The sequence below is a fragment of the Myotis daubentonii genome, chromosome 4 (genome assembly GCF_963259705.1).
Source record: "Myotis daubentonii chromosome 4, mMyoDau2.1, whole genome shotgun sequence".
NCBI classification, from domain to species: domain Eukaryota; kingdom Metazoa; phylum Chordata; class Mammalia; order Chiroptera; family Vespertilionidae; genus Myotis; species Myotis daubentonii.
In genome coordinates, this window is record NC_081843.1 from 24,617,948 (window position 1) to 24,633,497 (window position 15,550).

A 15,550-nucleotide genomic window follows, 5' to 3' on the forward strand; every position below is an offset into this window, starting at 1 on the left:
TATTTGACCCCCTTAACTACCTCTCCCCCAGTCCGCTTTCTCTCTGCTAAGCACCATACTGCTGTCTGTGTCTCTGGGTTTTTGTTTGTTCATTTGTTACTTTCAGTTTTATATCTCACATATGAGTGAAATCATGTGGTTCTTGACTTTTTTTTGTCAGACTTATTTTGCTTTGTATGATAGTCTCAAGATCAATCCATGTTGTTACAAATGGCAGTGTTTCATCTTTTCTTATGGCTGAGTATTATCACATTGTATATATGTACCACATCTTCTTAATTCCATCATCTATAGGACACTTTAGTTGTTTCCATGTGTTGAAATATGCTACAATGAATAATACTGCAATGAACATAGGGGTACATATACCTTTACAAATAAACGTTCTACTCTCTTCATAATTTTTTAGGAACCTCCATATTGTTTTCCATAGCTAATGCATTTTTCTCAAATACTTTATTGTTTAATATTAAGTAAATGAAAGAGCCTCTTAGAATATGAGATACTGTGTAAGGACTCAAATATAAGAGAATCTTCTTTTTTCTAACAACTGACTTCAGGAAGTTAAAATCCTTACCTTATATTTAGGCATACACCAATTTTAGGTTTATGATACATTAGCCTAATTTGTGTATATATTACAAAGCATAAATGGAATCCTTGTACAGCTATCAGAAATCTAAGTTTTTATTGCAGTTAGGTAAGTACTGTAGAACCACATAAATACATATAGATGGGAGAACCATAACTTTTTTACCTTAATGAATTTTTCAAGTTTATTCTTCACTTTTTAGGTCTTCTTAATGCCTTGTTTAAATCATATCATATTCAAAATGTAGGTATTAGCCTAAAAATTAATTAATACAAAATATGGTTAAAATATTTTGAAATAATCAGATTTAGATATTTTCTTGATGGTTGTATTTTATTGTTATTCCTAAGTATTTGAATTTCACTTGTTAGAATTATTTTCTTTTCTGTTGGGGAAAAATGACGACATTTCAATTTGGGCTTAGTGTGTAAAAGGATTATGTCACCAAAAATTTTATAAATAAACTTTACTTGAACTTGACATTTAAGTAATGATTCCAGGATCTCCCCTTATTTTTTATTAATATTTATGTTGGCAGTGGTAGTAGAGTGGCAGAATATTCCCACTACTGGACTAAACATGAAAGATGTTTAGTAAAGATAAGCTAGGGTTTCCTTTACCCTTGAACGTGGCCAAAATAATTCTAGTTAGTGGCACTTCAAAAGTAAGGCAACCATTTAGGAAGTTAACTCTTACCAACAAGTGAGTCCTTCATAAAAGAAAGTGGATATACAGAAATGCATAAATAATGTACCTTTACTAAGACAGTGCATACACATGGATGTTGAACTTTGTTTTGACATTTTATACACATTAGACTCATTTTCATGTTTCAGTAATAACACATTGCGGACGGATCATGAGAATTCTCATGTTTTCTGCTCTAAGATTTGTGACCAATCATACTTTAAAAGATATTAGCTTGTAAGAACATGTAATAAATAACTTCAAGATGCAATGGGTATTTAATTTGAAAGTGTGCCTTTAACATTTATGTAAAATGTTTTTTGTCTTCACTCAATAGAAACTTATCTGGCCACTGGGTAAAGCTAGCAATAAAATTACTGGTCTGCAATGTGTTAACATTCCTTTAGATGAGGGAAATTAGTCAGGGGGACAGTTAGTTCTTTTATTGTTTAAACTAGTAGCCCTGCACATGAATCCGTGTGCCAGTAGCTCTCTGCAGGGCCTGGCCACTCCGTGCCCACTGCCCAGAGGCTCTCTGTGGCCCAGAGGCCCATCCGCGCCCCAGCCTGGCCAGAGGCCCATCCGTGGCTGGGCGCGGAATGCTCACACTGCCCACTCTTAGTAGCCGCCCCCCCGGGACTGGGGGACTCCTGCGGGGCTGAGAGGACTGGGCGCCGCCATCTTTGTGACAGAGTGATGGTTAATTTGCATATCACCCAGATAGGCTAGGAAAAGCTCAGGTGCTATAGCTTGAGTGTAGCTTTATAAAAGGAGGGAAAGGCAAAGTTGATGAAGACAATATACCTGAAAAAGCTGTGGCTCCTTTGCCAGGATCCACACCTAGATGAGACCATGAAGAAGCAGCTTTTCATTCATGAGGCCATTTGCAAGACTAATGTATGCTGGTTGATGAATTAAGCTTTTAAGTCATGGCCAGCAATATCATAAAGTAAGAGGATATAGATTCCCCTTTTATAAAACTGTTTTGATATTTCAGTATTTTTTGATATGTCTCTGAAGATGAGGTTCAATCATGTTAACATGGCCACAGATATACCACAGGCCAGCTGTCAGTAGTGTCAAGTACGTGGAAAATAAGCATCTGCCACCTTCCTCTCCCTCAATTAACCGACTTTTAGAAACTGTATTATTATGAAATAGCATGTTTTAGGCCTCAGTGAAGAGGAGAGACTGTTATTCTTACTTTAAATTTTGTTATTACTAGTTACTACAGTTGTTAGATTTTTTAACTTTAGTCCCATATTGAAATTTTTTTTCTTAAGATTTTCATCCATTAAATGTATCACACTGAATAATTTTAGACCATCTCTTGTTCTTAGTAGAAAGAAAATAATTTATTCAAAAGTGTGTTGCACAAGGAAATACATGGTGATTCCAATATGGGATTAATACATTTGCAAACAGTCAGATGAACTTTGCCTCACCCAGCCAAAAAACCTGCCGGCCTTGTACCATAGAAAATAAATGACACATGTTTACAGTGGGTCTTTCCTTTTGGTTTTACTTTGAGAACAATTCCCCACTCCTCATTAACCTGTTAGGCTTACAGGCAGTCCACAGGTGGTGAGCATTTGTCTTGAGCACAAGCCTGTTCCTTAGAATGCACAGGAGCTGGCATGGCCTACTGGAGATTGGTGAGGGAAGGAGAGGATATACCTATTTTTCTCTGGAGCAGACAGCCAGGCATAAAATTCTCATCTGTATATATAAAAGCCTAAGTGACCGTTACCACCCAACGACTGGAATGACTGGACAGCTAGCAGTAGCTATGACCTATGACGTGCACTGACCCAGACCTTGCTGCTGGTGCCCTGACAGCCCCGAATCTGGTTCACCCGCACCCTGGACCCAGACAGGAGGGAAGAAGGAGCCCAATTCCTTGTGGAATCAGCCTTGCCTTAGCTTGCTGCTGGGGCCAACCTCCTGCAGTCCCTCCCCCAGCAGGCCGCAACCCCTCTCCCCATCAACCCTGACCGCTGGCCAGGCCGAGGGACCCCATCTGTGCATGAATTTGTGCACCAGGCCTCTAGTAGTGTCATAAATGGGAGAGAAATAAAAAGCTAAAAAGCCAAGAAAGGGAACTATGGATTCTTGCTTTCCCTTTCTACAACTGGAGGTAATAGAAATGAATAATTTTCTATATAATTGTCATTTGCTTTACTGTTAGCATATTTAGGATCTTGAATATTTAAAGTGATTCTCAAAGATATTAATAAATATTCTGATAGATTTAGATGATTTCTTTTTCTGTTTTCAGGAGTTACTTAAGAATATTTACACTTAGAAGATAAATACATTTAAATATTTTCTGTAGTTAGTTTTGAATAGTTTTTTGAAAATTGGGTGTAAGGATTTATACTAACCACAAGTATAAAATTTAAAAGCCAACTATGAACCTCTTGACAACTGCAAATGAAGTTCTCGATTAATTGTGGCAGCTCTCATACTGTTTTTGTTAGTGACAATCTATTGAACCTTTCTGAAGGAAAAAAGCTATATAAGTATCTTAAAGGTGAGGTGCTGCCTTTCAAAATGGGCTTTATAAAGCCTGCTATTAAATAGCATGTTTTATTTCACAGTGTAAATAAGTACCTATAACCCTGTCCACCTTCTCTCGCCTACTCTGGGTTTCTTATGTAGGTAGTTTTGCTATTACTGAGGATTTAGTTTGCTTCAATGCATTGCTGAATACATCCAAGCAGTGTGTGTGTGTGATGAGAGAGAGAGAGGAGGGTGGGCATTAATTTACAGCCTGCCATTTGTAGCTGGCATGTTCAGAACTAACATAGGTGTGTTTTGGTTATCGCTGAGAGGGTAGATGAAGCTTGCAGCTTCAAAAGTGCATCAGCAAGCCCATAGGCCCAGTTATGTAACACCCTGAGGCCTCATTTTGAGTTACTTATTCAGTCTTTAAACTGTGTCCTCTTGCAGAAATATCCTTAGAAAGTCAGCAATTAACATTTATATTAAAAGTAAGATTTAGAACATAGTAATTAGCTGTTTAATCCAACATGAGACAAAATTATCTTAAACTTAAAAAATGTTTGCCTGAAATTTATATAAAGCTTTTCTAGAGTTACCAGTTTCCTGTTTCTCAGGAAGCAATTTTAAAAGGTAACATAAAATATAAATGATTAGTTAATAAATATTACTCAACTATAATCCCCTAGCTCCTTAGACCTTTTAGGGCTACTTTGAATTGAATAATTAATTTATAGTTGAATAATTGAATCAGACCTTGTGCTGAGCCAAGAGACTTCGTTAAAATTAAGTTAGTGCTTTTTTTTTAACTTATGGCAGCCATCTAACCCAACCCAAATCACCTCTTTCTAGCTAAAAAGGACAAGAAAGGATAGATACAGGGCATGTACTGGGGAAAAAGTGATCCATGATGATTTTTCTTCCTTTGTTATTTTATTTTAAGACATCAGTAATAAAATATTATTGTGACAGAAAGCAACAAGACAAATATGTTGGAATAACAAATGTATTGGAATTTTCTCTTGGATTTGTAGTTAATAATCACCCAGACTAATTAGTAAATATCATAGTCAATGTTTTTCTAACTCCTTTAAATAATCCATATTGTTGGCTACCCTCACCTGCTGCCCTCACTATTATTAACAGGAAGTATAGTCTTTTGGGAGTCAGGACTCCAGTCTCCTCTGCTGACTCAGTCTGTGAGCATGGGTAAGTCTCAGACGCTGTCTGTGTTATGGTATGCTTATTGTAATACCCGTGTGGTAGCTTTCAGCCCATGTGTCTTTATCTGGCTGCCCTCCCTCATTGCATCATGTGTTCTTATATCGCATTATCACTTGCCTTGTGCTATCCATTGGGCAGCAGAAACAGAAAGAATAGAAGGTAACTTCCATCTCAGTTAACCGATGGAATTTTCCATAGGTAGGAATTAGTAATGTCGCTATTTAATACATTCCTCACAGATATATTATTAAACATACGTGCCAGCTCACTCAATTAGTCAGACATTCCCCCATATTGAAAAGAAAAGAGAAATTGACTAAAATTGTGTTATCCTAAAAAATAATGTATCTAATTTAGAATATGCCATATCTTCCTATTCATTGTTTTCAAGGGTTGGCAAGTATGTGTTAACATTTTTATAATAGCATTAGACTATCAGTTTAAAGACAGTATTTTAGCTTTTTTTTTTAAGCCCAAATTATTCATGTAATTTTTGGTCACTTATGTTATTACTTTCATTAAGAAAATGTTAATAGTTGGGTGTCTGTTTTACCAACTTAAATTTTTGACATACGGCCTCTCTGTTTAATAAAGATATAATAAGAAAAGCAATTGCTTTTTGTAGGCTAAGTTTAAGAAGTAACAAATGTTAGAATTAGTCAGCACTCTGCAAATCTGGTATTTATGGCCACAAAATAGAAGACCGTCTTTGACAGAAGCCTAGATTCCAACAGAGCAATTAAGTTTATTAATTGGACTACTTAATCAAACCACATCAGGTCCTATATAAAAGAAAAGTTTACATATCAGAATATTCAGTTCCCCCAAAGTATTAAAAAAATTCAAGAGTAGAAAAAATTTATTGAATGATCATGTTTCAGTTACCTTAAAATAATTCTTAGATTTTAAGCCTCTAGTATAATATTGGCAATTTAAAATTTAGACTATTCTCATTAAATTGTTGGACACATTGATCTTTGAAAATAATTCCCTTAACTATATACAGAAAATTAATTTAGAGATGATTCTTACCAATAACTGAGAGCAAGGAAAACCTAGTTTTAAGGAGGTCTGCAGAGTCAAGCCTACAGCCTGTTCCATTGCTCTAGGTATGTGGTGTCAGGCCACACAGATCCTGTCTCTCATCTATAAATAAGAATCATGTTAGATGTACCACATAGGTTATTGGGGGTTAAATGAAATAAAGCATTTATAGTAAATAGCACATCACTAGTCCATGTTCCAGTTAGTCAGCATTACATGCTTGATGGAAATGTACCATGAAGAGGCACAGTGATGGAGAGCACCAACTCTGCAGCCACCCTGTGTGAGTCTGGATCCTGGCTAAAACATCACTACTTATGTGAATTTACACAAATTCAATTTCTTTTCTTTGCCTTGATTCTTCATCTGCAAAACAGGGATCATGCTAATACCTGCTTCTTAGGGTTGCCATGAGGATTAAATGTGTTCATATAAGTCAAGTATTTAGGACAGTGTAGGTAAATATTTAGCACACTATAACTTTTTTATTAGTATGTGTGTTTTGAAAATGCAATATTTTAATTCATACTAAGTGAATATAGTTTTTCAGGTTTCCGCCATGGTGTTTTACAACTTTGTGTTTCTTTCAATAATACTTGTAATTTTGTCACCATTTTCCACAAGCTCTACTTTTTTTTTAAAAGACGTCAGAATGGCCCTAACCGGTTTGGCTCAGTGGATAGAGTGTCAGCCTGTGGACTGAAGGGTCCCAGGTTCGGTTCCGGTCAAGGGCATGTACCTTGGTTGCGGGCACATCCCCAGTAGGGGGTGTGCAGGAGGCAGCTAATCGATGTTTCTCTCTCATCGATGTTTCTAGCTCTCTATCTCTCTCCCTTCCTCTCTGTGAAAAATCAATAAGATATAAAAAAATAAAAAATAAAATAAAGTCTACTGTTTAAAAAAAAAAAAAAGACGTCAGAATGACATGCAATTTTTTAATGCGTCACTGTGTGCCTTCGTAACATTTGAAGAGCAACTTACCTGATGAGAGCTGAGAAGGCAAATGTAGTAGGCACTGATTTCCCATGAAGTTCGTCTCTCTTGTTGGTACTGCCAGTTCCCACAATCCTAGCATTCCCTGGGCATCAGTCAGTGTCTACAAGGAATGATTTTCAAATATTAAAGCATGTGAAAAGACAAACAGGCCAAAACTCAGAGCTCTCTAGGGACTATGACCTCCAAAACAGACTCCGTTCTGACATTTTCACAGGCTGCTTGAAGGAATTCCAGCAAGGTCATTCCATTTGGTAAACTCCTAAACAAACGCTCTGTCATCGAGAACTGATTTACAGATTTTTCTCCTTATATACTTGTTCTGAAGGATTAGTATAGTAGATATGGTTGCTGAGACTCTTTCAAGACATTTGATGTATATGATAAGTACTATACTGAAGACTTTTGGTATTTTGAAGTGATAAAACAGTTAATTTGTCATGTTGAAAGAAATTTCTTGCTGTGAGTTGTCTTTTAAATTCTTCTCTTTTTGATTCCAGGAAATCTATATCATAACCATATTACTAAATTAAATTTTTCATTATTAACACAATTATTTAACAAAGAAATAGACTAAATTCAGAAACGATTTTTTACAAAACAAGCATACATGCAAATATGCATATGATTACTTGTCTCACAATGACCTTTGGAATATGTGAAAACAGAAACAGTTCTAGTGTGGTAGGATAGTTTGTGAAATCTTGGTGTGATGGCAGTTGTTTAGATGAGGCTTTAAAGTTGCTGGAGTGAGGGCAGATCTATAAGTTGTTTTCAACTAATCTGAAAAGTCTAAAATATTTTACTGTGTATTATTATATATTTCTTTAAAAAAAAAAAAAGAATATACTCCTAAAAATAAATGAGAAGGTCAGAACCCAAGAGATCTGGAGCCTAGACAGCTTAAGGAAATGGGTAATTAGGACTTATTTGGTTTATAGTTGGCCTTAAATGCTGCAGCCTCGTGGTTATCTGAGTCTGAAGTCTATGAGTAGCATGTATGAAGTTTCAGAGGTTGAATACCATTCCTCATTCGAAGGATTGGGTTTATCGGGGAATTTTGTATGGTTTATTTCCTTCTTTGCACGTTCCCTTTCAATGAGTTAGTCCTGTGGATGAATGTGCAAAGTTTTAGCTATTGAAAGAGTCCTTTCACAGTGAAAAATGTCTTATGATTTGATATCTCATTGTAGGATTATAATATCTTTTGAACAAATTTAAAAATCAGACTCAGGCAAGTAAATTGATATATGATTTCAACTAAGCTCAAAATCAGTAGTAAAAATAAAACTCATTTTAATATATATATAATCAAATAACTTTTCAGAAACCTAGGATATTTCAGAGGTCTCTTAGTAAAATAAAATGGAAACAAATGTGAAACAATAAGTTGCTTAGTAACTTAGTTACTGAATGTGCTAAAAATTGTGTGGCTCTTGATTGATGTAAAAATATATATGATGAGAAAGTATTACTTTTCTAATAGTATATTTTTCTAACACAGATTTTTCTTTCTCTGGCTATTTCTGTTAGCTAGTCTCTTCGTTTTTCAAATAAACGGTATTTGGTTAAATAGCAACTAGCTGATAAATTAGTGAAATCTCTGGTTACATAATTGCGTGCTTGTTTATTTATTTGTTCATAGAAGTAGAGTAGCTGCTTGATTGATTGCTGAATGCCTTCTGAACACTCAACAGAAACAAAATGCTTACACCTTCAAAAAGTTGAAGATTTTATTTGGACACCCAAATATTATAAATTTGTAGAATTTTCTAGATAAAGGAATATAAACTTACACCAATCAGATCGAGTTAGGATTAAACAAATTGAAATTTAAAGAAATCTAAGCCCTGGCCAGGTAGCTCAGTTGGTTAGAGTGTCATCCCCACAGACCACGGTTGCATCCCCAGTCAGGACACATACAAGAATCAACCAATGAATGCATATATAGGTGGGACAAGAAATTGTTTCTCTCTCTCTCTCTCTCTCTCTCTCTCTCTCTCTCTCTCTCTCTCTCTCAGTACCGCTCTCTCTCTCTCAGTACCGCTCTCTCTCAAATCAATTTTTTTAAAAAAAATTCAAGAATTTAGTTCTAAACTTTGAATTTTGGAGTTCGGTGGTTTTGGACAATACAATTGGCCCTTGAAAAGCACAGGTTTGAACTGTGCTGCCCGACAATATGTGGATTTTTCCTTTCAATAAATATGTAGTTGACTCTCTTTGTCCCCAAGTTTCACATCGTGGATTCAGCCAGCTGTGGATCAAAATTTTCTCTTTTTCTTTTTCTTCTTCTTCTTCTTCTTCTTCTTCTTCTTCTTCTTCTTCTTCTTCTTCTTCTTCTTCTTTTTTTTTTTTTTTTTTACAGATCTTCAGGAGCATATTTATTGCTTTAAAAAACAGCTTTATAAAAGAATCCTTAAAATATTCTCTCCCCTAGTATGAATCTGCTTTTAATTATTTCATTTCCCCCATTTTTATTGAATTTGTTGGGGTGACATTGCTTAATAAAATTATGTAAGTTTCAGGTGTATAGTTCTATAATACATCAACTGTAGAGAGGCCAACCCCAGAACACTGCCACCCAGAGGCTGAGCCACAAACTGACTCTTTGCTAAACACAAAATAAGGCAGTCTGGGAAACAAATACGGCCTGCTTTAAAATAAGAACTGTGGTTTACAACACAGAGGAACAGTGTATCGCAGGGAAATTCAACACTCTCCTGAATACCTGGCAGGACTAAGGCGAGCCAGACTGACGAGTAGAAGAACCGAAGGTCCTTCACTACTGCAATTTTTTTTTTCTTTATTCACCTTTTAACTAAGAAACCAATTTTTTTTTCTTCTTTTTCCATCACCTGATTTTACCCTTTTAATTACTACATTCCTATTTTTAACCAGTATTATTACTGCTACCATTTTTTAAACTGCCATTTTATTTTCTCTTTATTTTACTTTGGGATTAGTGTTCCCCATTCTATTTTCATCGTTCCTTTAGCAACAATTTTCCCTACCTCAATTTTACCTCTGTGCTAAAACCCTCTTCCTCACGTTTCCCCTTTTGTTGTCCTGTTTCTCTTACCCTATTCCTGCTTTAGATTTTCCCTATTCCTTCTGTATACCTCCTGTCAAAATTTCACCCTACTTACATATCCTATTTCCAATCCACTGCTCTAAATCTTTATACACATACCCCTTATCTTTCTTCACTTTCCAAAATTTTTTTTCTTCTTTTATCTTTCTATTGTTTTGTTGCTGTTTGCTTGATTGTTGAGTATATTGTTTTTTTGTTGTTATTGCTTGTTTTTTTGTGTGTGTCTGTGTGTGTGTGTGTGTGTGTGTGTGTTTTAGGACTGGTTGTGAGGCTGTTTTGCTTTTTCTTTTTATTTTTTTCTGCTGGTTTTTCCCCTCCCTCCACCCATCTCCCCTGGTTATTTTTGTGCTTCTGTTTTCCCTTGCCTTTCTTGATATTATTGGTTGTTTCTAGTTTGCATTCATCTCCAGGGAGCTGTTGCTGGAATTTGTTGGGATTAGTGGCGGTTCTATAGGAGTTTTCTCCTCATATACATAGCCTCTTCCCCTCTTCTACTTCATTCTCTCTTTTTGCTCTTTTTTTCTCTCTCTCTTTTCTTCCCCCTCCTTTTTCCCAATTTCATTTTTTCACTACTTTTTTTTTCTTCCCTACTTTTCTTTTCTTTTTTCTCTTTTATCTTTTTCTCTTCTTTCTTCCTTATCCCCTAATTCTCTTAATTCGGGTGGTCACCTTTATTTGGGGTTATTAATATTGTGAATATATTTGTGTTTAGTGCCTGGTACGTGGTGCCTTGTTGTGTTGTATTTTGTGTCTTTAAATCAACGCAGCAGATCCAAGCAACAGCAGCCTCCTGAGCACCACACCCTCTGTCTGAGGAACAGCAGCTGTACGTGAAGCCTCCCCCCACCAGCCAGAAGAGCCACCACAGCTGTGAACAGCACCCACAGGAGGAGCTGCTGGCAACTGAGGAGCAGCTGCTACCTCAACCGCCCGAGGAGCAACCACAGCCCAAGGAGCCACTGCCACCCAGGGAGCAGCCACTGAACAACTCAACGTCTAGATATGTCAGTGAGATCAAACATGGGTAGACAAAGAAACCCTCAAAGGAAAGAGAAGGAGGACTCTCCAGAAAAGCAGCTAAGTAATACAGAGGCATGCAACATGACAGAAAAAGAATTCAGAATAAGGGTCCTAGAGTGCATAAACCGGATGGAGGAAAAAATCAACAACTTGTGCAAGAAGCTAGAAGAAACAGATGAAAAAGTCAACTACCTATGCAAGAAGCAAGAATAAACAGATGAAAAAATCAATAACATATGGAAGAAGCTAGAAGAAACAGATGAAAAAATCAACAACTTAAGTAAGACCCAAGAAGAAATGAAGAGTAATATAGCTGCAATGAAAAACACCATTGAAAGTATCAACAGTAGAGTAGGAGAAGCGGAGGACCGAATTATTGAATTAGAAGACAAGGAAGCAAAACACACCCAAAATGCACTGCAATTGGAGAAAAAAATTAAAAGACAAGAGGAGAGCCTAAGGGAGCTTTGGGACAACATGAAACGAAACAACATACGAATAATAGGAGTACCAGAACAACAGAAAGATGAACAAGGATTAGAAAACCTATTCGAAGAAATAATATCAGAAAACTTCCCTGAGGTGGGGAAGAAAAAAGTCACACAAGCCCAGAGAGTCCCAAACAAGGTGAACCCGAAAAAACCCACACCAAGACACATCATAATTACCATGGCAAATGTTCAGGACAAAGAGAGAATCTTACAGGCTGCAAGAGAGAGACGGAAAGTTACATACAAGGGATCTCCCATTAGATTATCAAATGATTTCTCAACAGAAACACATCAGGCCAGAAAAGAATGGACTGAAATTTACAAAGTGATGCAAAGCAAAGGACTGAATCCAAGAATACTCTATCCAGCAAGGCTATCATTCAAACTTGAAGGGGAAATAAGAAGCTTCACAGACAAAAAAAGGCTAAGGGAGTTTATCACCACCAAGCCAGCAATGCAAGGAATGCTAAAGGGACTGGTTTTAAAAGAAGAAATAAAAAGCTCAGAAAGAAAACAGCCACACAAAAAAAGAAATGGCTACAAACAAGTACCTTTCAATAATAACTTTAAACGTAAACGGACTAAATGCTCCAACCAAAAGACATCGAGTGGCTGAATGGATAAAAAAACATGACCCATACATCTGCTGTCTAAAAGAGACCCACCTCATTAGAAGGGACTCACACAGACTGAAAGTGAAGGGATGGAAAAATATCTTTCAGGCAAATGGAAAGGAAAAGAAAGCTGGGGTAGCAATACTTATATCAGACAAAATAGACCTCAAAGTGAAGGCCATAACAAGAGATAAGGAAGGCCACTTCATAATACTAAAGGGATCAATACAACAAGAAGATATAACCCTGGTAAACATATGTGCACCCAATGCAGGAGCACCCAAATTCACAAAAAAACTCCTGGAAGATATCAAAGGAGAGATCGACAACAATACAATCATAGTAGGGGACTTTAATACACCACTGACAGCACTGGATAAGACCTCTAGACAAACAATCAGCAAAGATACAGCAATCCTAAATGACTCACTAGATCAGATGGACTTAATAGACATCTTCAGAACACTTCACCCCAAAGCCACGGAATATACATTCTACTCAAGTGCTCATATGACATATTCAAAAATAGACCACATATTGGGTCACAAGCAAAGTATCCCCAAATTCAAGAAGATTGAAATCATAAAAAGCATCTTCTCAGACCACGATGGCATAATATTAGAAATAAACTACAATAAAAACAACCCAAAATACTCAAACACCTGGAAGCTGAATAGCATGTTATTAAATATTGATTGGGTTACCAATGAGATCAAAGAAGAAATTAAAAACATCCTGGAAACTAATGACAATGAAAACACAACAATCCAAAACCTATGGGACACAATGAAAGCAGTCCTGAGAGGGAAGTTTATAGCTCTACAGGCCTATCTCAAAAAACAAGAAAAAATGGTAGTAAATCATCTAACTCTACAACTCAAAGAATTAGAAAGAGAGCAACAAGAAAACCCCAGAGTGAGCAGAAGGAAGGAGATAATAAAGATTAGAGCAGAAATAAATGACATAGAGACCAAAAAAACAATATAGAAAATCAATGAAACCAAGAGCTGGTTCTTTGAAAGGATAAACAAGATTGACAAACCTCTAGCCAGACTCACCAAGAAGCAAAGAGAGAGGTCCCAAATAAACAAAATCAGAAACGATAGAGGCGAAATAACAACAGACCCCATAGAAATACAAATAATTGTTAAAAAATACTATGGACAGCTCTACTCCAACAAACTAGACAACCTGGAAGAAATGGACAAATTCCTAGAAAAATACAACATTCCAAAACTCAATCATGAAGAATCTAAAAATCTCAACAGGCCAATAAGTATGGAAGAAATTGAAGCAGTCATCAAAAAGCTTCCATCAAACAAAAGCCCAGGACCAGACGGCTTCACAGGGGAGTTTTACCAAACATTCAAGGAAGAACTAAAACCTATCCTCCTCAGACTACTACAAAAAATTCAAGAGGAAGGAACACTTCCAAGCTCATTCTATGAAGCCAGCATCACCCTAATACCAAAACCAGGTAAAGACAATGCAATGAAAGAGAATTACAGGCCAATATCCCTCATGAATATAGATGGCAAAATCCTCAACAAAATCTTAGCAAATCGGATCCAGCAGTACATCAGAAAGATCATACACCATGACCAAGTAGGATTTATCCCAGGGATGCAAGGATGGTACAATATCCGCAAATCAATAAACGTGATACATCACATAAACAAATTGAAAGAAAAAAACCACATGGTCATATCAATTGATGCAGAAAAAGCATTTGACAAAATCCAATACCCATTTTTGATAAAAACTCTCAGCAAGGCGGGAGTAGAAGGATCATATCTCAACATAATAAAAGCCATATATGACAGGCCCACAGTCAGCATCATACTCAATGGACAAAAACTAACACCATTTCCCCTAAGAACAGGAACAAGACAGGGATGCCCCCTCTCACCACTCCTGTTCAACATAGTACTGGAAGTGTTAGCCATTGCAATTCGGCAAGAAGAAGAAATAAAAGGCATCCAAATTGGAAAAGAGGAAGTAAAACTGTCCTTATTTGCAGACGACATGATATTATACATACAAAACCCTAGAGACTCCATCAAAAAGCTACTAGACTTAATACATGAATTTGGCCATGTAGCAGGATACAAAATTAACCCCAAGAAATCTGAGGCATTTCTATACACCAATAGTGAACTTTCAGAAAGAGAGATTATAAAAACAATCCCATTCACCATCGCACCAAAAAAATTAAGCTACCTAGGAATAAACTTAACTAAAGAGGTAAAAGACCTCTACTCAGAAAACTACAGGACGTTGAAAAAAGAGATAGAGGAAGACATAAACAGATGGAAGAACATAGCATGTTCATGGATTGGTAGAATCAACATCATTAAAATGTCCATACTACCCAAAGCAATCTATAAATTCAACACACTTCCCATTAAAATACCAACGGCGTACTTCACAGATCTAGAACGAACTCTCCAAAAATTCATCTGGAATAAAAAAAGACCCCGAATAGCTGCAGCAATCCTGAGAAAGAACAAAGTAGGTGGGATCTCAATACCAGATATCAAGATGTATTACAAAGCCACTGTTCTCAAAACTGCCTGGTACTGGCACAAGAATAGGCATATAGATCAATGGAATAGAATAGAGAGCCCAGAAATCGGCCCGAACCAATATGTTCAATTAATATTTGACAAAGGAAGCAAGAACATACAATGGAGCCAAGATAGTCTCTTCAATAAATGGTGTTGGGAAAATTGGACAGATATATGCAAGAAAATGAAACTAGATCACCAACTTACACCATACACAAAAATAAACTCAAAATGGATAAAGGACTTAAATTTTCGACAGGAAACCATAAAAATTCTAGAAGAATCCAAAGGCAAAATCTCAGACATATGCCGAAGCAATTTCTTCACTGATACAGCTCATAGGGCACTTGAAACTAAAGAAAAAATGAACAAATGGGACTACATCAAAATAAAAAGCTTCTGCACAGCAAAAGAAACCATCAACAAAACAACGAGAAAACCCACTGCGTGGGAAAACATATTTGCCAATGTCATAGCTGATAAGGGCCTAATCTCCAAAATTTATAGGGAACTCATACAACTTAACAAAAGGAAGATAAACAATCCAATCAAAAAATGGGCAAAGGACCTAAATAGACACCTTTCAAAAGAGGACATTCAGAAAGCCAACAGACATATGAAAACATGCTCAAAGTCACTAATCATCCGAGAGATGCAAATCAAAACAACAATGAGGTACCATCTCACACCTGTCAGATTGGCTATCATCAACAAATCAACAAACG

The 15,550-nt window shown here is 36.5% G+C and overlaps 1 protein-coding gene across 7 annotated transcripts in view; it reads left to right on the top strand.

Moving 5' to 3' along the window:
- Positions 1-15,550, top strand: part of MRTFB (myocardin related transcription factor B) — a 198,197-nt gene that overhangs the window by 62,757 nt on the left and 119,890 nt on the right. For 6 of the 7 annotated variants that reach the window (XR_009452560.1, XM_059693213.1, XM_059693212.1 and 3 more), the window contains one exon: positions 4,928-4,990. The exons of the other annotated variant lie outside the window; for it this stretch is intronic. Coding sequence is in view for 5 of the 6 variants with exons in the window: in XM_059693213.1 (XP_059549196.1) it covers positions 4,928-4,990 (63 nt within the window). In the remaining variant the exon portion in view is untranslated. The remainder of the gene's footprint in view (positions 1-4,927; positions 4,991-15,550) is intronic. 7 annotated transcript variants of the gene reach the window in all.